The 26,209-nt window shown below is 39.5% G+C and overlaps 1 protein-coding gene across 4 annotated transcripts in view; it reads right to left on the reverse strand.

The window, feature by feature from the left end:
• Positions 1 to 26,209, reverse strand: part of MDGA2 (MAM domain containing glycosylphosphatidylinositol anchor 2) — a 1,595,858-nt gene that overhangs the window by 922,481 nt on the left and 647,168 nt on the right. For all 4 annotated transcript variants that reach the window (XM_086937278.1, XM_086937277.1, XM_086937275.1 and 1 more), the window contains exon 3: positions 3,066 to 3,240. In XM_086937278.1, the coding sequence (XP_086793404.1) occupies positions 3,066 to 3,240 (175 nt within the window). The remainder of the gene's footprint in view (positions 1 to 3,065; positions 3,241 to 26,209) is intronic.

Here is a 26,209-nt window from a genome sequence, read left to right on the forward strand (position 1 = left end):
TTCAGTTCACCAAATAAGCAACACAGAGATAAACTTCTTAGATCTAAAGGTCTTTATTAGAGGCAGACAAATTTGTATGTCCCTTTTTAGAAAAGCCACAGCATGTAATTCTGTCCTGGAAGCAAGCAGCAGTCACCCTAGATCTCTTAAAAATAGCAACCCGTATGGGGAATTGCTGCGACTTAAAATACATTTTTCTGGAAACGAGGACTTTTTGGAAGCAGCAAATGAAGCAATTCACAGGTTTATAGTATAAGGGTTTTTGAGTCAACTTCCAGAAGAATCTTGAAAATTCATAGAACCTGTCTTCTGAGAGGTTAAGACAAACCAGTAGAAGAACAAATCAATACATTTCGATTCATTACCACCTTCACAAGAGACTAAGAGAGACTGAAACATGTCCTTACATGAAACTTGCACATTTTAATAACAGAGCCTGTTATTAGAAAAGACATTCCAGATTGCCAAAAAAAGACATACAGACGTTGTCGTTCTATAAAAGACTACCTAGTGCAGAGTCATCTAGACACAATCCTGTACAATCACAGGTTAGGTAAATTGACTGGATTTTTCCATGCAACAGGTGCAAAGCCTGTAAGAACAGTGTTAAAATAACAACATATCAAATACCGGGGATAGTGGCCCCTAAAATAATTACCATGTTTCTAACTTGCACTACGCCCTTTTGTGTATACAGCTTGGTCTGCCCATGCAATTTGCAGTATATTGGCATTACCATACACCCTACCAAACACAAGGTTTTAGAACACGCTAGGGCCATTTAAAGAAATGATGCTACCCCGTAGCCAGGCACTTTGCTCGTTGCCATCAGAGCAACAGAAATCTGCTTAAGTTCTACTGTCTGGACCATGTTCCAGTTAAAGAACATGGAGGAGACAGGGAACTTAGATTGAGAAGACTTGAATATAGATTCATAGTAGATCTACAAACCAAAGCCCCAGCAGGCCTAAACACTGTATAAGAGTTAGCCATACATTAGGCTAGCAGCGATTCTATGTGTTTCTTGATCAGATGATGATTTCCTTTCACTGTCACAAAAAATCCTTTTCCCAATAAACTGATATATGTATTAGCATAAACATTGCAGCAAATAGATGGAAAGCTCGACTCAAAGCAGCAGAGTTGTGTATATAATGTATATAAATTGTTGGCTTAGAAGGGACCTTTCTCACTATGGCTATAATCAAGGCCATTGTTTAGTTTTCTTTGTTTATTAATTATTATTTTATTTAGGAATTGCAGAGTCATTAATAGATTCGGCCATTGCAGTGTAAAACAGTCATGGCATTTTTGAGTATATGCCCATACAGGGCGAGATATTATACTTCACGGAGTAGTTACAGTTTGTACATAAATGAACTTGATGATTGAAAAAATTATTACTTTTTTTACCAGAACAGCTGCGCATCAGTTCTAATATATGGTAGACCGCTAATTTTTAAACCTCCTACCAGGCATTGATTGTAAATAACACTGTAAATACCTCTGCACAGTGACATGTGCCCATTCAGGGCATGAGTTTTCAATAATAGAACTGAATTGATTGTCTGCCGATATGGTATCATGCAGATATAAGTGTAAAAAGATTTCTTTTTTACTGCTTCGCAACACTCAATGATATGACAATGACACAGAATATGATAGCACAACATGATGATGTAGAATTAGGTTCTGCATGTGCTATTTAACCTGTCTAAGATGGCTGCCATGCATTTTGATATGTGTCCTACATTTTTCTCTACATTTATTGTTATTGAAGAAATTAACCCCAGAAGCACTTCACTGATGAATGAATTTAAAAATGGTGATGTCTTCTGTTTATGTTAAACAGTAGGAATATATTTATATATTTCAGAAATTAATCCAATGTTTTGTTTGTGCGAAAAGACAAGAACAGACTCAATTATCGTGCCGGGTATATTTTATTTAGCAATCACCATGTCGCCACAGAAGTATAGTCAGAGCTTTAAGTGGAATGTAATAAGTGGGATGTCTATAAACGTGGTGTGGCCTATGGAATTAAGGCTTGCATTTAAAACATTAGCTACACATCTGTGATGTTCATAGTGTGCCACATCACAGGTATTTTGCGTACCACTCTGAGATTTAATGTACCCACATGTATAACACAACAACTGACATGTATCTAAAATCAGCCAGATCTATTGGCTTTGTCAACAGTTGTTCACTGCTTTAGATAAATGAGAAGCAACAAGAGCTTTGGTGTAGATAATTAATATTGAAAAAGTTTTAATTCTGAAATGATGACACTTTAATTCAACTTAGCTGAGTTCTGTGGAAGGGGTAGTGGTCTGCACTATGGCTCAATCACTCCTATTATCTTCATTCTATGTTAGACATGTACGCCTTTTTTATCTCCACATTTTCTCCATATACATATATAGTACCTCGTCTGCTCCTTCTTCAGCACCCTATTATTATTCACTGATGAATACACTTCCTCACATCTCATTCACTTCAACACCCTCACACACACAATGCACTGATTCACCTAAAAGCACCGCGTTTTGTTTAATTTTCGCCTAGTCAATATTTTGAAAACTGTGTACCTCTTTCACACACATTTGTAGTGCATCACAATTGCAACTGTAATATGTGACCATTGCTAAGTCTGCACATTTATTATTCAGAAATAGATCAATGTTTTACCTATAAGGTTAAAGACATTAATATAGGGGCCAATAGGGACCCATTTCAAAGTCTATTTTTAAGTACTATCTGGTCAGAGGCCTGTTGGACACAGACCACTTAAAGTTGGAAGAAGTTACATACATTTTGAATCTCCTAATGGTCACTAACTTCAGCAAAGGTCCGATTCTAGTGAAGCTACATGTAATTTTTTGTATATGCTACATGCAATTTTTTGGGGTATGCTGTTTTTAGTCCATGTCAAAACTAGCTTGCCTACTAAACAAACTCTTAGACCTATTCCACATTAATTTTCAATTACAAATGCATTTTAAGCACATTTTATTGAAACAGTAAAGAAGGTAGTGAACTGATAAAGTGAGTACTATACTTACAATACACATCCACTCGAATGGACTTTATTGCAGGAGAGCCCAGTCCATTTTCAGCTTTACAGTAGTAGCGGCCACCTTGATGTCGTTGGATATTTACAATCCTCAACGTTTCATTGAAGACGCTGGAGTCTTGAAATCTGTCCGAGGCACTTCCTGCTGTTTTGGTCCACCTGATCTGAGCAATCATCAAAAAGGATTGTTACATTTAAGGCTATTCTTGTCCTTGTATAGCTTAATAGAAAGACATACTGTCAGGAAGTTCTAGGTAAAAAATGATATTTTCATTCCTTGAACTTGTTTACATTGTGTAGTGTTATACTTTTAATATTATACTTCGTCGAAAGTGTTCAAATATTTTATGAACATTAAAAAATGAAATCATGGGCATTTAGGATATATCATTAGCCCTAGTGAAACACAGTACAATTGCTTGGTTGATATTTTAAGAACCACAAACCAGCACAGTATATATAATATTTAAAATTGAAGTATAAAATGGAAGACATCTTTAATATGAAAAGAAGAGTAATTCCTAATCTTAAAGTTCACAGTTAAGAATGACATGGAGCCTAAAACTGAAAGTGCCCATATGGATAGCATAGCAGACAAAGAGAATAAAATGGTCATTGTATAAAAATATGTGACACCACCATAACAGTCCTGTTTAATTAAACTTGTTTTCCATGTCCTCTCCATATTTGACAGCAACTCTACCAATCTAGGTACATGTGTAAGCCTACCTTCTCATGAAATGAAGTTTTCAGAATATAATCCTCGAAATTCTGGTGTTAAAAGGTCCAGTTGGAACCTTTCTCCCATTGTCGCCTAATCTCCAGAAAAAGCTGCTCCAAACCAATGCACCTTTCCAAAACAATGATCAGCCCTTTTATCTGAAGGAAAATCTCCCAGCGACTCTAGATGAGTATGCAGCTCTATGCCCAGAGGGCAGGAACCACTATTTTTCTCAATCTCACAGCAGCTCAAGCTTCAAAGATTAAGTCTAAATTTTAAACCTGACTCTACTCATAACTCAAACTAATATCCCACATCCTTACATGGGCCTTGTACATTTCCCTTACTAGCAAAGCTCATTTGTGCAGGACCTTCCCAAAATGTAACACTATAGAGGTGTAGAGATAAATAGAACATCTACTAAATTAATCTTAAGCACACAAATGCAAAATGATATAAACCCTAAACCTAAAAATATATACACTAATTTTTCACTGCATCACATACTACATTTTTGATCGAAATGTACACACGAGTCCAAAACAATAAAATGTTGTTCATTCTCTCTCTCTCTCTCTCTCTCTCTCTCTCTCTCTCTCTCTCTCTATGCAGATATATAATATATATTTTATTTTTAAAATTTCTCAATAATTGCAGCTAAATTCAAATCAAAGATTGCATACATATATTTTTCTCACATGCATGCTCTTTCTATATACCTATGTATATTATCTACTGGCGATTGCCACCGGGTAGTTATAGTTAGGACCATATTTTCATAGGAAAAGCATTTTCAGGCTTACCTATGTCTCTGGTGCCGGTTGACGAATCTGTACAACATTTTTTTTTAAAAAGGGCACTGGAGATTCTAGTTGTCCCTGGGCAATTGGTTAAGTGGTGGCTGAGTAAAAGATGGGGGGTGAAAAAACTGTGTTTCAAGTGTTACTTCGCATGGGAATTTTTAATACGCCTACAGCACGAACTACTGAGCGGAATTACACCAAATGTGGCAGAAAGTTAGGTCTCGGTGCAGAAAGAGTGCGATTTCTTATTTGATGTAAATACATTCAGTAGTAAATTTGGATATCTAGGGACGTGGATAAATTGCGATGCATACGCGGAGCTTTGCAAACACTCATGCCAGGATTAGTGCTGTGCTTGGGTGTCCGCAACCTGTGTTAAATGTTTTGGCTGCCATTTCATGATGTGGGGCATGGTTCAGTGGGATGGAAAATATGTTTAGAAATTATAGAAGGGGTCAGGGTTGGGTAACCTGACCCCATTGGTAGATTATACAGCTGTGTAAGGGACCTCATACGAGTTTGAAAATGGGAAATGATGCTCAGCGTGGCCCCCCGTGTAGCATTGCGGCAGAGTCACAAACCTTGCCTAAAAATGTTTCTTTTGTAAAATAGCACACACTCAATTGCACACTAATGCATCTGCTCACAGTCTCACAGAGAGTCACATAGTCATTCACAGAAGCACTCACAGACTCACTCTTACAAAGAACACTAAAACCAAAACTTATAAAGGAACGACCAGATATGAAAACTGTTCACTGTAATAACGTGATGACAGGAAATGTTTTCATGCATCCAATGAAAGGTATCAAAATACCACTACAACACACAAGTACTTGTGACACAAAAAATTTTGTATACGCAATTAAGTGCCCATGTGACAAAATATACATAGGGCAAACTGAGAGAAAAATTAAAATAAGAATGACTGAGCACAAGAGCAGCATAAGATTACAAAACATGAAATCAACACTTGCAGTACATTGGCAAGAAGCAAAACATCAAATATCACAAATCAAATTCACCATACTGGAGGTAGTGCAACAACGCTGCTATATGGATCCACACAAATCACATTTAAGAGCGGATTTTTATTGGATCAAAAAAACGAACTCATTACATCAATTCGGGATGAATGACAGAGTGGAATATGCTTGTTTCGTATAATGTTTTAATTATTTTTTTCTCTTTATCTACTCTTAATCCCCGGATTACATTGCATATGAGTTATGTACAAAGAGGTTACACAATATACATTTATGGAATATCTTGTTGTGATGCTATATCTATCCAGTTAAAATAGGTGTATTTCAGGTATGATTGGTCATACGGCATTTAATTTTATATATAGATCATGTGATCATTATGACACGACAATTTTGCATTCAGTACTACTATATGGGGAAACTTCACGACACATCTCGTGAATATTTAAATATGAGGGCAGCATTTGTCTAATTCTGCTATTCACATATGTATAGTAAACTTAAGTCACGATCCATTGAAAACTGGTTCCAATCCTGAATTGGAGTCTTTTTTACATTTCCATTAAGACTCTTGTTTACATTCAGGGCATTTCAATCGTTTGCGATTGGGCACCTTCATCACGTGATGAACTCTGAAGGTAACATACTCAGATCACATGATCGGAGATGTTTCACTTAAACTGCACGCTATTGGCTCTTACATTTTCCCGGCATTCCGCCTCAGGAAGTACGGAAATACAAAAATAATCTGAAGGCTTTCACTAACAATCATATGTCCTCACAAAAACTTTCTACCAGTTATCGCAACATAGGTTACCGGCACGGTGCTTGTATTTCTTGGTTTTATTGCGTTCCGTTTTAATATTTATATGTCTCTCGAGTAATCGGGCATGTCAGCATACAAGCGTTTTTTCCCCACTTTTCACCGAACGCTGACATCTCATTACGATGTTGTGAAGCCGCATACTATATTCATTTACTCTGTTTATACCTCAACATGCCTTTTGACCTAGTCAAGCATATAGTTAACGAGAGTCTTTATTCAGTGACACGGCCACCATAGAATAAACTTAATATTGAATGATAGTTCCCAGTCTCATGTGAAAGGCAGTTTTACACCAGAATGTTTGTTTCACCAACAACTTCAAGATTACATATAGAGGCAAGATGTTTCAAAAATATCGTATATTGACCTGATTGAACAACACGTATGTTTGTTGTTATTTCATTTGATTTAATCCAAGTGACTGAATTGGTCCTGTATCTTTCCTTTTTAGACCCCTGAAGAAGGGTCTTCCTTATGACCCGAAATGCATTGGGTGTGGTAGTAAGCATACAATAAGAAGAATTATGTTGTGAATGAATAATGGATCCTATTTAATCATGAAAGGTTGAAAATGAGATAAATAAAAGAAAATTAATTTGCACCAAGAACATTTGAATGTATTCATTGAACCCAAGGAGAAAATTGTGAAGAAACAATTGTGTTTCAAGTGAAATGTGCGCAAGTCTCTGTGATCGGAGTTTCCAATCACAAACGGACCATTACAACAACACATTTGTTTGACACACATTTTAAGACACATATATCCACTCACTCTCATCCACATGCATATCACAGTCTGCTGCATCCTTTGCACAATGTACTTCATAAATTACAAAGCTTACGTCAAAAATTAATGCTTAAGAGTCTGCTTGGAACAATACCTTACTCGTCATATTATAAATGCTGCTCATTATTAAACATAGCTTCTGTTCTCGTAAGTGGAACAAATAATGCATTGAAAACCACAAAGGGTAAATTCAAGTATACATTCAATATCTTTTAGCTTTTTTAGTTCTTCTTATTTTAGTATTGTTGTGCTCTAATATGGCCTAGCCAATCTTCCTCAATGCGTGTTTCGACACAAATGTCATGCTCAAGAGTGCAACATTTCACGACCCCCATAAGTCATACAAAGCATCAATGAAAATGTTTAGGAGCACGCATTCTTACAGAACACTATGAAGTGAAGGCGCTGGACATAACATTTCAAGACCAGCAATATGGCTTGAATCCTTAAGGTGCAAGTGGTTCACCCTATAATCTTTGTTGTTATCTTTGGGTTAACCATTGACAAGAGGGTAGCATAACTTCTTCTCTATATGTAAATCTGTGTTCTGTATCCTAATCCTGATCTTGCATGCAGACCAACGAATATCACCAACCTCAATTATCTGCCTGGCACTAAGGGGGTCATTAGGATGGCGGACGGACTAGAGTCCGTCCGCCAACATGGTAGTCCGTCCACCATCCTTGTGTAAACTGGGACGGTCCACCATGCATGCGGCAGGCCGGCACACCCGATTAGGATGCGTCCGCCACCATGGCAGACAGATCCTGCATTTTAACATGGTGGCAGGTTCTGCTGACAGCATCACCCGCCGCGATGTTGAAATGCCATGTTGTGTATTTCACAGCACTACGTGGCAGGCACCACATGGTGCATGTCACGTTGTGCTGTGAAATGAAGGGGGTACCATGGGTACCCCCCAGTGCACCCTCACCTTCCCCCAGGAGTGCCCACAATGGGCCAAAGTCACTAATCTCCACCAGCCTTTACATGGCGGTATCGCAATACCTGCATTACCAGGCATCATGATTTGGTGGACGATGCCTGCTAGGCACCACCACCATTTCTGGCCCTCAGATCCAGGCAATTTGTAGGATTGCTTTTGGCAGACCCGTGGTGGACGGTCTTTGCATCCGCCACGGTCCAATTACGAGTCCCTCCGCCATCTTAATATGGCGGGGGAGAATCGTGATACGATTGCGGAAGGACTGCCACTGCATGGCTGGTGGTGACGTGCCTTCCGAATCGATATCGGCGCCTAAGTTACCACTCGTTAAAAAATATTTACTCTGTGCAAACTTATGTTCAGATGCTGCACAAACCAAGCCTCAATTAGCAGAGGAACGTTCCAAGTTAGAGCTTTTCTAACCTCTCAAATTCATCCATCAGGCAGCTCCAACAATCACAGGTCATCACTATGGAGTCTTTATCAGTCATGTTTCCTAAATGCTGCAAGAAATGTAGGGACCAAGGAAAGCCCCACTAGCATCTGAAGATTGTTGGACAAACAAGGTTTACTCATTCTTCTCAGGTCCTGTTCTTCTGCACCTCAGTAGCTAACTATCATTCATAAGCCCCAGGAGCCCTGCTCAGATTAGTCTTCAGCTTCATCCCTCTGGTAAGATTTCTTTACTACAGAAGAAAAAAATTTGAATCATAGATATTTGCATTAGGAAAAAAGTTCTGTTCACTGCTGGCTCAGTGTGACTTGGTACTTAGGTACAGGTTTGTCTTCCAAATATATGCTAAAATAAAATTATTATCATACATTCCCAATAATATAAATTCAAGATGATTGCCTTGCTTTTCAAACATGACATTTTTACGCGTGTTAATCAGGGATTGTGTTCATATCTTTCCTTAAATTTGATGTGAACCTTAATGTTTTTAATTTAATAATAAAGTAGTTGTTTTTGCTAAACAACCCAACACAAGCTTCTCTGTGGATAGCCATGCTTCTGAAAAAGATTTGCCTATATTGCTCTTAGTGGAAAGTCTTGCCTATTATCAGTGTATGTGGGTCCTTTTTTTTCAGGAGTTATGGGGCTCAATGATAGTGCACACAAGACTGTGAGTCCTTTCTCACATCTTTGTATCCAAAAAGTCTGCAAGTAAGTACCCCTAAATCTAATTGACGCTATTATCATTGTCAATGGTATATCAGTCATGCTTTTTCCTCCATACTAGTTGTTTCTATGCCTTTTAAACATAATATTATTTCTCATGAAGCTATTTTTTTACCTTATACTTTGTGTAACATAGTGCTATCAAAGAGTATGCATTTTTTGTCTCACTCACTACCGCTTATTTTATCTGACTGTAAACAACTAAGCGTACCATCAGTAGAGGCAGGACGCAGAGTAGCAGTCCTTCTTGTAGCAGAGTAGCACATCAGTCCTACTGAGTCTTCCACAGGTCTGTAGTACGGCTTGTACCAAGAGTGGTAAAATGGTGCATTTGTCGAACAACATAGACTTTGGGATGGTGCAAGTCCCCCAAATAGTTTTTGGCCTATAGTCCTGCTAGCTCACAACACACCATTCCAACCTCCTAATCCTACAGGGTAACAAATGTGTGTGCAACCTCAGAACATGACAACTCTGATCCCCCAAGAAAATTGCGGTTACTGATTTAAAACCTTTTTGTTTGGATTGTCATTCACACCCAAAGGATATACCCCAGAAATTCACAACCTCAGATTTCAACATTTATTGAAGCAGTGAGATTCTGGAATAAACTATTGGTACTGCAATGCAGTGTGCTCCTACCTAATGCTCCACACCTTAGTTTCGCCTACAAACGTGATTTGCCAAGAATCCCTGCCTGGTGACCTACCTCCCCATTACCTGCAGGCAAGTGTCATAAACCTGTCCTTCTGTATGTAGAGATGGATATCCCTCGTGGAGAGGACAGGAATCAGCTGAGCTGGACTTCTAACGTACCACGACCTCAAAGTGTCAGCAGAGTGCCCCTCTAATTTTATCAAAGAAGTGCATTTATATATATATATATATATATATAGAGAGAGAGAGAGAGATAAAATCAAAAGGCTGCTCCTTCTGCCTTCCCTCGCCCTCTGCAGAGGATTGTACAACGTCGGCGGAGCAACGCCAACCTCAAACAATTTCCACAGTTAGAATAATACGATCACTCAAAGGTTGTAGCTGATACCAGTGGTTGTTTAATCCCGGTTACGCGTTTTGCTTGTCAAGCAAGCTTGGTCAGACCTTGATTACAAGCTTCAGGATTATGAGACCTGATGCGCAGCTGTGCGCTGTGCCATGAATAAATGCTTACCTCCGGAATTGGGCCTCATCTTGTTTCTTGTCAGATGACAAATATATATATATATATATATATATATATATATATATATATATATATATATATATATATATATATATATATATATATATATATATATAAATATATATCCTGATTCCACTCTCAACGCCAGCATCCATACGGCGTCCTCAAAAAAACGAGAGAGACAGACTCTTTCCAAATTCAGCAGCCGCTGGAAATCTTTATTTTTTCAATTTTAAAAAGTGCATTACCATGCCTAACCAAACGCGTTTCGGCGTACCTGATTTATATATCAGGATTATGAGACCTGATGCACAGCTGTGCCATGAATAAATGCTTTACCTCTGGAATTGGGCCTCATCTTGTTTCTTGTCAGATGACAAATTGATGGGCTGCTCCGTGCCCATTGTTCTGAGGCCGTCCTGCTGTGCTCAGAGGCTTGTTTCTCATATATATATATATATATATATATATATATATATATATATATATATATATATATATATATATATATATATATATATATATATATATTGCAAGTTTTACCGTAGTATCACACGCACTCAGAAAGGTACAGCTGGTGAAGGTTTATTTCCAAAGTCAGGCGTGACTTTGGAAATAAACCTTCACCAGCTGTACCTTTCTGAGTGTGTGTGACACTTACTACGGTAAAACTTGCAACTTATTGAATTTACTCAGCGGTGGGAGCCGCTGAGTTTGACACGCCACCTGACTAAATGTAAATGTAAATGTGGGATACTTGTAAAGCGCACTGTTACTCTACCCGAGTGTCCTGGCGCTGTAGACCGCTGGGGAACCCGTCCTGGTTTTCCTTGTGAGATGGTCCCTTTCTGGGTATCTCCAGGGTGAAACCAGGCATCCCCGGCGTCTGTAGGGGGCCGTTGTAGAGATGAGGCAAGCTTATTGCCCAGAGTTACTGAGTGTGTTCCCTGGTTGGAGTAGGCACTGAGGCGAGAATTGTCGAGTCCGTTGACCCCTGGTCCACGACCCTGCCGCGTCGGGAATTGAACCCTGGTCCCGGGCTGTTCTCTGCTTACAGGTCTGCCGCCTCTAACCAGTGAGCCACACCTCTACGGGAATTGGATCCCAGGAATCAACCCTCTTGCAGTATGTATATATATATATATATATATATATATATATATATATATATATATATATATATATATATATATATATATATATATATATATATATATATATATATTCGAGCTCCGCAGGTTCGAAAAACCGGCAAAAATCAGCACGCACAGCAGATTAAACCAAATACGGTTTATTTGCGCACAAATTCAAAAAACCAGACGCGTTTCAGCACTTGCCTTCGTCAGTGTCAACTGGCGTCGGCAAGGCAGAAGTAAATTAAAGCATTAATCATAGAAAGTGAAAACGGACCATAAACATAATTAAAGCGCCATCTTTGAGTGGTGAAATAACGCTCATTACGATATAAAAGAAACTCATTTCTAGCAATGCATATAAAGCTGTACAAATTAATTGCTTTTCCATACAAATTGAATTTAAATTAAATTATCTACTTTTGACATTTAGCCCTGGATGGGCAATTAGTAGTTTAAAGTTAAAACTTAAATCCATAAGTCAGCACCAATTGCATTGCTCGACTAGTCAATATATTTCCCACTGGTAAACAGTTCAAAAAGTTCATATACCCCATAAATCTGTGATGAATTGGTTCAGTGTTGATGGCCTGGATGGCCAGGTTAGTAAAACTGCAATTCAAATTAACCAAACGTTACATGGCACTAATAAAGCAATTAGAATATGTTCATCAAGGGGGTTAAACTGTAAACCAATTAATTTCTTAAAGCATTTTGTATAGGTGTAAATTTCTCAGACAGTGACACAGTTCAAGGTACGATAATCGTGTTATAGGTGTGATAGTAGCTCTTCCCCTGCGTTGAGTCCTCCTGGTGACTTAGTTTGGAGGTCGATAATATATCGTGACTCCAATCGTCTAAGTCTACGTTTCAGATCTCCACCCCTGATGTCTTGGGGGATGCAGTCTAAGCTGAAGAAGCTAAGTAGAGTCCTATCGCTGTTGTGGTGGCTAGCAAAATGTCGGGCCATCGGATAGCTTTCATCCTTATTTGCGATGGCCCGTTGATGTTCTAAGATTCTAAGCTTGACTGCCTTCGTTGTGCTGCCCACGTACATCCGTCCGCAGGGGCATTTCAGGCAGTACACCACAAATGTGGTAGAACAAGTGATGAACTTGTAGATTTTAATCTTGGAATCTTTATGTGGCACCTGATAGCTCAATACCCTCTGACTGTTACTGCAGGCCTTGCATTTCCCGCATGGATATGAGCCATGCATGGCGTGCAGTTCTCCTTTAGACTTCTCCTTTGGTAGGTGGCTTGTGACCAATCTGTCTTTTAATGATCTTATTCTCCTGAACGTTATCATGGGGTGTTTTTGTAGATCCTTCCCAATTATGGTATCCGATTGAAGGATCCCCCAATTTTTTGACATGATGGCTCTGACTTTATTCGCTGCCACCGAATAGTTGGTAATAAGTCTAATGATGCCATTACCTCCTTTGGAAGTGTCAATCTTTTTATCCTGCAGTAGGGTATGTCTCTCAACTTTTTTAGCTTTCTCTTCAGCTTGTTGGAGGACGCTTGTAGAGTAGCCGCGGGATCTAAAGCGTTTCACGCTTTTTTGTGCGGCCTCTGTAAAATCTCTTTCCAGGGAGCTGTTGCGCTTTATCCTCAACAGTTCCCCGTAGGGGATGCTCTTAACTAAGGAGGTCGGATGGCTGCTGCGTCCGTGTAGGACGGAATTACCCGCCGTCTCCTTTCTATAGAGGGCGGTTTGGATCCTGCCTGAGTCAACGAATACCCTTAAATCTAAGAAGTTGACTTCTTTCTTGCTCATAGTGTATGTGAATTGCAGGTTAAGATCGTTTTGGTTTAGATTCTTGATGTACTCTTGTGCTGAGAGTTCGGACCCCCTCCAAATAAGGAAGAGGTCGTCGATATACCTTCTCCAGCATATCACCTTGTCCACCCAGGGGGTTTTATCGTCTGCCCAGGCCACCTGCTTCTCCCACCAGCCTATGAAAAGGTTCGCATAGCTGGGGGCGAAGCAGGTGCCCATTGCAGTCCCCCTCACTTGCCTGTATCGATGATTCTGGAAAATAAAGATGTTATTATTTAAGCAAAAGAATATGAAGTCCAAAATCATTTTGCTGTGTTCCAGGCATCGGGCGGATCGTAGATTCAGAAAAGTCTTTACTGCTGCAATTCCGTCATGGTGTCTGATACTCGTATAGAGGCTCGAGATATCCATAGTGATCATCACTAGATCGTCCTCCCACTCCACATCTTGTATTTGCCTGAGAAAGTCTTTAGAGTCCTTCGTATAGGAGCTCAACTGCGATACCCATGGGGCCAAGAATGAATTGATGAATTTAGACATTTTTTCAGTTAGTCCTCCAATGGATGACACGATTGGTCTCCCTGGTGGTTGAGTGGCATGTTTGTGGATCTTTGGGAGGTGATAAAAACTAGGTAGTCTCGGCTGTTTATTTTGCAAGAATAAGTATTCCTCCCTTCCTAGTAAACCTTTCCCATACCAGTGTTCAACAAGGGAGTGGTAGTTCTGAATACTCTCCTGGTATTCGCGTTCAGTTTTTAGGCATATAGTTGTTGCGGTCCAATAGTTGGCTTATATATATATATATATATATATATATATATATATATATATATATATATATATATATATATATATATATATATATATATATATATATATATATATATATATATATATATACGAAGTCAAAATGTAAGCAAATGCTGCTGCAGAGTCCCATCCTGCACTGACCCATACACAAATATATGTCAAAAGTCACTGTATCACAGAAAGAAGGCAACCTAAGAAAAGTGACCATAAAGATGGCATAGTTTCTAGTCTAGCCAAGTGACAGGTCTAGGGGTGCACTCAAGCGTTGGGTACAAGGGTACATTATTTATACTTGGTACCAGTTTTGAAGTAGCAGAAGGTTCATGAGGTCTCTACCCCCAAAGGTGTTTGGAATTTCCTGCCATTCTCTCCTGGCCCCAACTTCTCTGGGGGTAAATAGACTGGATTAACAAAAGTGTGCTGAGGCATCTTTATGATGTTGCAAGTGTTGTAGGTGACAGCTCTACCAGACCCTGTCAAATCAGATGGCCCATCCTGCCAACACCTATGTGACTTAACAATCAACTCTAACATTGAAGAAGGATTTAAATTACAATTCTTAAGAGACCAAACTTGACATTCCTATCTGATCCTAATTGAAAGGAATCACTTAATAAATGTAATAGAATAGCCCAATTTTGTCATATATAAAATGTAGGCCTTGTAGTAGAAGAAAACGATTTAATAATTTTTCACTACCAGGACATATACAATGTAGAAGTACATGTTCCACTTTTTAAAGACACTGCAACCTGCACCCTGGGCTTTGTAGGGCCTACCTTAGGGGTGATCTATATGTATTAAAAGGGAAGGTTTTGGTCTGTCAAAATGTTTATTTGGCAGGTTGAAATGTCAGTCTAAACTGCATGCACAGGCTGCAATTGAAGGCCTGAGACGTGTTTGAAGAGCTACTTAAGTGGGTGGCACAATAAGTGATGCAGGTCCTTTAGTGGCACCTGTAGTAGCACTTAATATACATGCACATGGTACATGGTGTACCACTTTACTAGGGACTTAAAAGTAAATGTAATATGCCAATTGGGTGTTTGCCAATGTTGCCATGTTTTAGGGAATGAATAGACACACAGTAGCACTGGTTCAAGGTGGTCAAATGCACAGAGTCCTAAGGCCAACAAAAAAGGGATCAGCAAAAAAATGGAGGAGTAATTCAAAATGATTGGGGGAAGACCACCCTTGTGCTGACAAGTCTAACATAGTTCTGCAAAATGTACCACAGAGTGCACTTTGTGAATAGGCCCCAACATTCTGTAGCAAATTATATTTGGCATAGCCATCAAGATATGTACCATATAAATTCATTGAAGTCCCAGTACGCAGCGCCTATCACTGTACAAGCATCTTAACACTTTCAGGATCTAACATATTCGAAATTGCTTCTTGTGTCTTTCTTGATGAAATTACATGCTGGCTTTCATTTTCAAGTGTTCATTAGTGTAGGGCAGAAATGAAATAAAAATACACAATGACATGTCTTCTGTATCACATTGCTTTGGAGTTTTAAGAAAATTAAATTTTTCTATAATTGGATCCACTAAAAAGTATATTGATCTGTTTTATTAACTACAGGCAGATCACGAGAAATCAAGTATGTCATTTGAAAATCTTGTTGTCCCAGAAAATTGATATATTTTATACATTGTTTTCTATGGTCCTCTCATATATAGTTTTCTAGTTACTTCAAGTTTATTTAATAGAATGCAAAATAATGCGGCTGCACCTGGGAAAAAGTAGGTTGTGTATGAAGTATAATGTATGAAATGCAATTCCAGTGTATAGCACACAATTCCTTTTCAATTGAAGTAGGTTTTGTATGAAGCATAATGTAAGAAATGCAATTGCCGGATCTAAAATACATTTCCTTTTAAATTCGGTATTATTTTTCCTATCTTCACAAAAACGATATGCAGCAAGAATTAAATCTTTTGTTAAACATTTGTTTGCATTCCTACAAGCATCAATAAACTAGAAATCCTAGTATTTTTTTTTCTTCCCTATTGTACAATGATATTTACACATTCAATGCCATTTTCTGCACAGACAGAAATGTAATACATCTTCTGTGGGTGGCTCATAGAGTTCTATATGAGAGTTCTTGAATATAAATCTACATTGACACCTTCCAGCTGAGAGATTGGTATTGTATAGATTTACAATAATTCCCTCACGTAAGAAAGCATTCAGTTTGCAGTGGTTCTTCCACTTTTTAGTTTTCTAGCATGGGAAAGTTAAATGCTTTCACAACATGTGCTTTTAATTTGAAGTGACACAACTGGCGTATTTAACTTTCTACTAATGCCATAGTTAGATGCCACCAGAAATGCAGTGCAAATGCATCTGTGGTGTTGAAGTGTGTAGCCATATCATCTATATAAATGGCTAAAACCATTGTTGTTTGGCTGGGATGTAGTTTAAAATCATTGCCATGACAACTGGAAAGGAAAAGTGTTGTGCCAAGTACACAGAGATGGATAAATTGGACAAGCTCAATATTATCAAAAATATCTGTCCCCACAGTGAGCAGTTGAAAAAGCTGTCACTGTGTAGGTAAAACAAAATTTTCCAATAAACAGACCTGATTGTGAATATAGAACGAATGCCATAACGCATCTTAGTAAAATGCTAAAAAAAAGAAACTATATTTCTTTTCAACTCATTATTGAAGATCAAATCCAAGGGAGTAAGTATCTTTTTGATAAGTTGAGTGGAAAAGAAACTTTTAAAAACTCTACTTCGTGCAGGTTTGGAACAGGTGTGTCCAGTATCCCTAATCTATACATTGGAGTACATCCGAGAAAGGCTTTACGTGACTGGCCTTCTTGTGTAGACAAAATGCACAAGTGGGACCAACTGTGACCACTTGGCTGGGACTGGTCATCAGGGTGGTAGACACGAACAGAAGTCAACATAAAGGGCAGCTTTAACAGCGAATCCTTTTGAAGTGGAGATCCAAGATGAGGATGCAGGAACAGAAACTATTCATCTCAAAGTCAGCCTAGACCTTCTGTTTGTCCCACTGGAATGTGTTTGTGTGACAGCGGCGGATATGTATGTATAGTTATAGTTTTGCCGAATTTGCCACATAATCCATCATATGCTGGCATAACCTGCAGTTTTTAACCCCAACAAATGATTTCTAACTCAAACGGTTCAAAGTTTACTAAAAACAGAGCAACGTGGGTTGCAGGGCAGTGGAAGGCCCTTTGCAACGAATGACTCTTCACCTCTTTGTTGCTTATTGTTATTTTTAGCCAATAAACTGGTGCTAATGAGGTGCAAACTATGCACATTGCTAACAAGGGTAAAACGTAAGAAATAATGAAGTAATGCCATCACAAAATGTGCTGCATACCATCACATAATCTGCCTTTACATGCTGAATAATTTACTTAACCTGTCACATAATTTCAGTGCCCCTGTCTGTGATAGATGAAAAGCATTGTCTGCCCCGGGGCTGGGTAGGCACCACCTCTTTATATGGGAGTGGCTGGAAGTAAAGAAAAGGTTCTTGGGATGGAGGATGGCTAGGGCCATTTTGAAAGAGGAACTCTGAGAAGAATTCCAACAAATTTGGACAGGAGGCGCTAAAAAGGCTATGGAGCCTCCGTGTAAGGACTTCTCCAATTGCCAGCTAGTGTACAAAATAGGAGGAATTCCACCCCACTTTCATCTCCTCATTCATGGAGCTGGGAAGGAACATTTAGAAGACAAAAACTGCACCAGACTGCTGAAGATCCATTGACTCATGCTGCCACTGAGGACTGGAAATGCTCTCCACGTTTGAGTGGCGGGCCTTTATTTATTTTTATAATTGCATTTATAAAGCTTTAATCACCAAAGGTCTCTAAGCGCTGCATCATAAAACAACAGTCCAATTTCCGTTGTGTCACTAAGCCTGGCATTAATCCTAGTAAATCTGATCGAACGCCCCCATGAACAATAGCGCCTTCAGCCTTTTTCGAAAAGGGAGCAGTCTCTCTTCCTGCCTGCTATTGTTGCTCCCAGGACTTGAAAAGGCAGAAGGGCTCTGTGCTCTAAAGAAAGCCCAGCTGATCACATATAAATGGACTCATAGAGAGCCCTGACAGGAGAGAGACCTAGTGCTTAGACATCTTGAGAACCTGTGGTCTGTAAGAGAGACCACAGTGACTTTGCCCGCATTAAACACCGTGTGGGACAGTCTTTTTGTTACCTTTGGTGGACTAATGTTGAGCTTACTCAAGGAATGGTGAAAGCTTGATAGGCAAGACTTCCAGGTTAGTCCTGCTCAAACTTGTTACCACAAATACCACGGTTTTATTTTTGGGGATTACAGTGCATAGAGCCTCATTGCCACCTGCCCTGCTTGTGCATTCAGCCAGTCGTCATTAGAGGATCTATTTGCCTACAAACCCCCATTCTATTGCTCTTAGGCTGAAATCGTCCCCTGGCAAATATGAACATCCACTTCCAATTGGCAGTTTCAAATCATCGGTTGCCCTTGTTCAATTTTGATTATGTTTGTGTCTTTTTACATATTGAGTTTTCCTTGATTTTTCTCAATTATATTGAGAAATGTATTTTGTCATGTTCTGATCTTTAATGTTATTTGGTTTGCTGACCAGGCACATTTTATAGGAAATTGACAGCTACCTGGCTTTGCTACCAGGGATTGTGCGAAGATTCACTGAGAAGCATAGTGTGCCTATAAATTTGGTAGGGGTCACCCCTCCAAAAATCATAATCGAATTTCTGGCACCTTGTCATTGTATCAAGCAATTCAAATAAACAAATTAAGAGTATTATAGTAATAACAATGGTCATGTGCTATTCGGCAAAACAACATTTATTTACAGAGTCATCCTCAATTGAATGACGCTAAACGCCTTGGCCCAGAATGATCCACAATATAGTCTAAAATAAAATGTCATGATGACCCTCTCCGAATGGCATGGAGAGAATGCAGAAAACTGTTATTAAGATTTTCATTACTGTTTTGTGGGTTCGAAGTCCATTTGAACTTGTTTCATTCCACCTCCTTAATTCACTGATTAGGTTAATTAAAAAAACATTTACAGCTGTTTATCTGGTGGATCTGTATATTTTATACTCAGTGCACATTTGTAGCACACAGACTTTGAGCAATCCACCTGATTCTCCATGCCCTCCCTGCCTTAAACAGCACAGTGGCACACTGTACAGATAGCTTAAAGAAACATTATATACCCTTGACTGCATTTGTTGCAAGGATTCTGCTCAGGAACAGAACTATGCTTGGGACCAAAGAACATTGGCATGTAGGAACTGGGTCACCTCAGTATCTATGAGCCCGAGTTCAATTAGCTATAGTGCCTCACTTGCCCTCCTAACCTTTTCAGTGAAACAAGTGTGTTCGCACCCTAGAACAAAAAACTCTCGATAACAGGACAAATGCTTTTTCTCTCTCACTCGTACTTGTCCACACTAAGATAAACAAGAGACATGAAAGAAGTTTTGAATATTTATTTAAACTGTTGTGCTCTAAGATGCAGTATTTGCACCACAATTAGAAAACAAATGGATAGCAAAAATATCGCCAACATAGTTGACAAACCATATACCATAAAAAGCCCTCTCATGTTATAAGACAGATTAACTTCCCCCCCCAGTTTTTACTAAAGTTATTGAAAATCTCTGGAATGAGTGGTGGATCCCATACCATAGCATACATAGATGAAAAATCGACATCTCAGCTGACGTGGTACACCTGCCGCAGGACCTTCGTTCAGTCTGCATTTCTTAGAACTCTTGTCCTTAGTTATATGACAAGACATGTGTGCTCACAAACAGCAGCTGCATTCTGATGTTCTTTCTAGGTGCCAGCGTACAACCTGAGCAAATATCAAGAGGCATTGTTGTTTGACATTTTCTATGGTGCTCAGAATAAATCCCAAGAAAAAAAACAGAGCACAAAAGAATATGCAGGTTCTGTGCAAAAATGTAAAGTGTCACTAAAGCAAACATGCTTAGGTAGTAATGTGTGGAACAGAAATGCGGGCTACAATGTACACAACTAGGCCAACAAAGGGAAAATGATAATTGGCCATGCACGAAACACACGGCACATTACATTTTTACTTTCCAAATGCAGACTACAAGCTCATATTGAATCGATGGAGAGAACCTTACACATGACATTTTGCAGTATACACAATGAGCCATCCCTTTCCTAACTTCTGTTGAAAATGCATATTGACACTGTTCAAAACCCACTTACAGTTGGAAAATATATCAGGAAACCAGATACTGAATGGAATGCTTAAATTTAATTTCAGCCTGTGGCAATCACTTTGGCTGCATTCTAATCCATCATTTCCCACCTACCATGCCACTCTAGAGAAGGATCCGCCTTATACAAATGTGCACTTACCCTGTTCCTCCTGAAAACAGTCCATCCCAAACTGTCAGGCTAGTTCCTCCCCAGAAGGGGACACAAGCAGTTAGAGACTAGTTTCAGACAATTTTGGCAACATCACTATAGTGTTGCTTGAGTCCTATGGCACTGTTGGTACAGGACAATAAATCTAGATACATCCAGTACAGGCAATATGTCAGCTGCAGCAAACAGCATGGTAACCGATTGCATGACTAATCACAGCCACTGACTATCAATAAGGGCCAAATTCCAAGCCCTTTTTTGCCCATTTGCCCACCATACCATTCAAGACAAAGATCCACGTTATTTAAATCAGTTCTGACCTTGTTCCTCATGCGAACAGTTCAACCCAAGCTGCCAAACAAGGCTTCCTCCAAAAGGGACCACCTGCAATCTCAGACTAGTTTCAGGCTCTTTGGGCCTCATCAGTTGGGCACAGCTTGAACCATATGGCATGAGGAGCACTAGTACCATATTTGGACATAACAATTGCACAAATAGGGAGTCTACTGCAAAACACTCTAAAGCGATGGAAAGAATGTTTGAATATATCTCAGCCACTGGAAATTGTTCATGTTAAAATTGCCTAGGTACACTGTTTCCCAATGAATGCAAGCAGGCTTTCTATGCATGAATACAATAAAGACTGAGATTGGCATGGCATCAGAATATTGCTGTTAGAATACTGTCTGACTTAAATTGTGTGCCCTAAATATCACACACATAAATCTATCACAATTGGCGCTAACAGTAGATAATCTGCGCCCAATGTGACAATATGTTTGTTAAGGATATTTCAGACACATTGTTGAGGCAGATGATATTTCTAAGGAAATGTTCCCACAAACAACTATGAGATGTTGTTGCTAGTAGGAGCAGAGACAGATTCAATAATCTTTGACAAGCTTCTGACCCTAATATTCTCACCTATGCCCCCCCTCATAAGAAATTAGAAAACTGAATTTGTTTTATGCAGAGCTTTGGCTCATTCTACAAGTTGAACAAAGTGGTCAAGGTCATGAACATGTAGCTCTTCATACTTGAAAATGTGTTCCACACATCGTATGGAGTTGCCAAGATGATTAGTTACAGCATGTCCCATTCTCTACAGCACTATATGACCTTTACTAATAACAAATCTCATCAAAAAGTTGCAAAGACTGGAAAATAAGGCATTTAGAAAATGCCTCTACTTTTTCAATAGGACCAAATAAAACTACTGAAAGTAGGACCACATACAAAATGCAATAACATTAATCCAGAAACCACTAAATAATCATTCCCCTGGATACAAGAATACCACTCAAATAGCAGTGCAGACCAAATATTTCAATGTTACTCTTAAATACAGATGCCCTTACCAAATGTTGAATTCTGTCCTTCCCGCTACTATATATACCGATATTTAATGGTTTGTAAAACTGTTCCCTTCTAAATGTGCCCCAGATCTGATAAATGCAAAAGAAAAAAATTGATGCTGGACAATCAATCAGTAACTTGTAAAGCGCACTACTTACCCGTGAGGGTCTCAAGGCGCAGAGGGGTGGGGGCAGGGGGGGGAGCTGCTACTGCCAAGGGCCAAGTCTTGAGGAGCTTCCTGAAGGTGAACAGGTCCTGGGTCTGTCGCAGCTGGGTGGGGAGAGTGTTCCAGGTTTTGGCGGCGAGGAAGGAGAAGGATCTGCTGCCGGAGGTGGTTCATTGGATGCACGGGACAGCGGCGAGGGTGAGGCTGGCAGAGAGGAGCTGGCGGGCGGGGGTGTAGAAGCTGAGCCTGCTGTTCAGGAAGGCTGGTCCGGCGTTGTGGAGTGCTTTGTGTGCTGGGTGAGGAGCTTGAAAGTGATCCTCTTGTTGACGAGGAGTCAATGCAGGTCTCTAAGGTGGGGAGTGATGTGGCTGCGTCGAGGGATGTTAAGGATCAGGCGGGCGGAGGCATTCTGATGTGTTGCAGTTGTTGTAGGTGTTTGGCCCGGATTCCTGTATAGAGTGTGTTGCCGTAGTCCAGTCTGCTGTTGACGAGGGCTTGGGTCACCGACAATTCAAACATTCATCCCCAGTCACAAGGATCTGGATTAAATCCATCATTCTTGTGCTCACCACACGAACAGTCCAGCCCGAACTGCCAAGTCAGGTCCTCCCTGGATCGGAAACAAGCATCCTTGGACCGGTTTCAGAGCAACACCCTTCATCAGCCAGCCAGTGGTATAGCTAGCTGCTGGGTCCACAGATGGGCTGGAAGAGCACCTTCAGGCCCACTTCCAAAGGTTCTGGACTGGGCTTGTACCACTTGGCAGTGTAGGACTCACAGGTTGCAGAGTCTAGGTTCAAGGTTGTAAAAGTGTTCTGTCTTCCCTCCTATCCTGTCTGATGGCCCATCCGGAAACAACAATGCTCTATATAGTGTGTGGCTGTCAAGGAGAAATAAACAAAGCCCATAAGTCAGCTACATCCCATTATGTGACCCAGAGACAGGGTACAGCCGCTAAATGGCTAAGGCAGGAAAAAGCCAACTTTCTATAAGTGGCATTTTCGAGAGTGTAATTTAAAACCTGACTTTATCCTAAGAGATGATTTTTCATTTAGATTCAAAATACACCAAATATGAACTGTTTATCTGTAGTCATTTGCAAGTTACAGATTATTAAATGTAATAAGGTAATTCCAATGCTCCTGGGGGAGAGGTATGCCTTGCAGTACTAAAAACTGAATTTAAGAGTTGTTTTCACTACCAGGACATCTAAAACTTAAAAGTACATATCACACTATTTAAATACACTGCACCCTGCCCTCTGGGCTGTTCAGGAGCTACCTTAGGGGTGACTTGTATGTATTAAAAAGGAAGGTTTCGTTCTGGCAAAATGTTTATCTTTCCAGGTCGACATGGCAGGTTAAAACTGCACACTTGGGCTGCAATGGCAGGTCTGAGACATGATTGAAGTGCTACTTAAGTTGGTGGAACAATAAGTGCTGCAAGCTCACTAGTAACATTTAATTTACAGGCCCTGGGTACATGTAGTACCACTTTACTAGGGATTTAAAGGCAAATCAAATATGACAATTAGGGATAAGCCAAATGTTATCAAGAATTAAGGAATGTGTACATGCACTTTAGCACTGGTTAGCAGTGGTAAATATCACAGGGTCCTAAGGTCAGCAAAAATTAGATCGACAAAAATAGGGGATGTGTAGTTAAAATGTTTGGGAAAGACCAGGTAAGGATGACAGGACTAACATAGGAAAAACATGAAACACATATGAATTTAGCAGAAAAACTATTGAATACAATTACTATGTGCCATCAGTTATATGAAAGTTTCCCCCGTTTTGTAAGGGGTTTGAGTATGTTATAGTTTAGTGAAAGTCATATCCCTAATTAATGGAGCTAAGAAACAATGTATGACCTTGTAATATGGCTTTGGCTAATAGGAAGAATCTGTTGATTCTTTATTAAGTGTCTAACTTGATACTAAGATAAATGCGGATGCTGAATATTAGAAATTGAAATAAGTACATAATCAGTGTCTTCCATAATGTTTGAAAGCCCATGAAAAAGTATTTTTGAAGATATGCTTGTATCATTTTCAATAAATTATAAGAATGGTTCCTTACATAGAATGTATAAATAAGGTGAAGTATGGCATTCTTTACAGGTACAACTAGTTATGTTGAAGGGAGCTGAAGAGTATCCATTGATGGTAACCAAAGCCATGGAAATTGGTAGAGTGCTCGATTGCAGCTGATGAACAATCTGGAAATGATAGATGTGCCAATAAAGCCTACATAAATGGCTAATAGCCTTCACAGCAACCAGGGTAGCTAATGCTGATGTTCTGAGTTGTTAGTGCCCAGTTTTTCATGGTGGTTGTAAAGTTAGTAAGACCTGAAGTTTCTATGCTAAGGGTGAAACCATACTGTCAGGTTGAAACAGGGTATACCTTAACCTTTTGATTAAGTCCCTTAAAATGCAGATCTTGCTAGTAGTAGTAGGAAAGGAAATTATATGAACCCAATTTAGGGATAGTGTAAAAGAAACATTTAAAAAAAATCTTATTTATGTTAATATGCAAAATGGAGGAAATGGTGTACCTGCCATAAGAGGTTCATTTACTTATTTGCTTTTAAACTTTATTTCAGCAGTAAGCCGTAGAAGCACATGGAATAAAACATACATAAAACAATTAACATTTACAATATAAATGCAAAATTCAATATAATAATATAACCAATGAAACAGCCTATGGCTCCTTGCTATGAAGTAACGATGTAATGCAATTTGTCAGGGGTGCCTGATACCTCCCTAAGCTTAAATTAATTGTTGACATAATTGCAAATTCAGCAATCCAGAAGCTAAGCAAGTGTGGCTTTCTGGGCAATAAAATAGGTTATTCACCTGCTAAAAGGTTAAAAAACTCTAATCGTATTCCAGTTATACAACAAGCATTAACCTTCCTATTCTCCAACGATTGTACAACTGCCATGTTACTGTTCACCACTATACAAGTTTCTTATAAGGGATACTTCACTTGTACCTTATTCTCCACACACTCATCAGAAAAAGAGAGAAAGCAAAGATTGACAACCTGCATGTGTCGTATCTCAGAATCCTGAGTGCTTCCTTATATTCCATAACTCTCAGTTTCTGACAGAGTGGATAATACAACCCTCATTTGTGACACAGAAATTGGACATAAAAAGATAATGTGTTCAATGGTTTCTTTTTGATCCCCACAGGCTGGGCAATGCAACTCCTTTGCCCATAGTTCATGCTCCTACTTTGCAGTAAAAGCCCGGACAGGTAAAGTTCCATACCAGAACTGCAAGTAGAGATGCCTGGCTTAAGGAGTTTCTATTTAGTCCAGGAAGTCCTATAGCTTAAAGGAATCCTTGACTGTGAGATAGGCATTTGTTAGGGTTCCATGGCTCGATTGGCTTTGCATACAATTATCTCTATATTACCAGTATGCAGTTTTAATATGAATTTGGAACTGGCCCCAGTCTGGAACGTGGTATTCCATAGACCCTCAAGGCTGATGGCTATTAAAGTACACTTTACATGCTTTAGACATGGAATTCTGCTAGAGCCCACTTGGGACAAGAATTCCTCTAAAACTTGTCGATAAGCGGATAGCTCCAAGGTGACCCAGATCCTCCTCCAATAAAGTATGGGGCACAGTGCCAATTTATCTGAGATATTTCTTGCCCCAAGGTCCAGTCTAAGTGGTAGCAAAGGAGTGCTTCCTGGTAAGCTGACCAGCTGGGTATATAAAGCGACTTTTCACTATTTCCAATGAGGTTGAACCATGTGTTCTCCACAGCTCGGCACCATAGGCAGCAGTCCCCAAGGCTTTAAGATTGTAAATTTGGATTGTTGGCAGAATAGTGTGATACTGTGAATTGGGTGACATTTTGAGAATGCCTCCCACTACTTGCTCGGTTTTTAATTGTTGCTGTGTAATGTGAGCTTGCCACCCCAGGTGTTCTGTGTGCCTAAGTTCACAAATGTATGGACACGTTCTAATGGGGCTCTTGCCAGAGTGAAATGTGTTGTGGTTGAAGGCCCAGGATT

Source organism: Lissotriton vulgaris, chromosome 9 (assembly GCF_964263255.1).
Source record: "Lissotriton vulgaris chromosome 9, aLisVul1.2, whole genome shotgun sequence".
Classification (NCBI taxonomy): Eukaryota; Metazoa; Chordata; class Amphibia; order Caudata; family Salamandridae; genus Lissotriton; species Lissotriton vulgaris.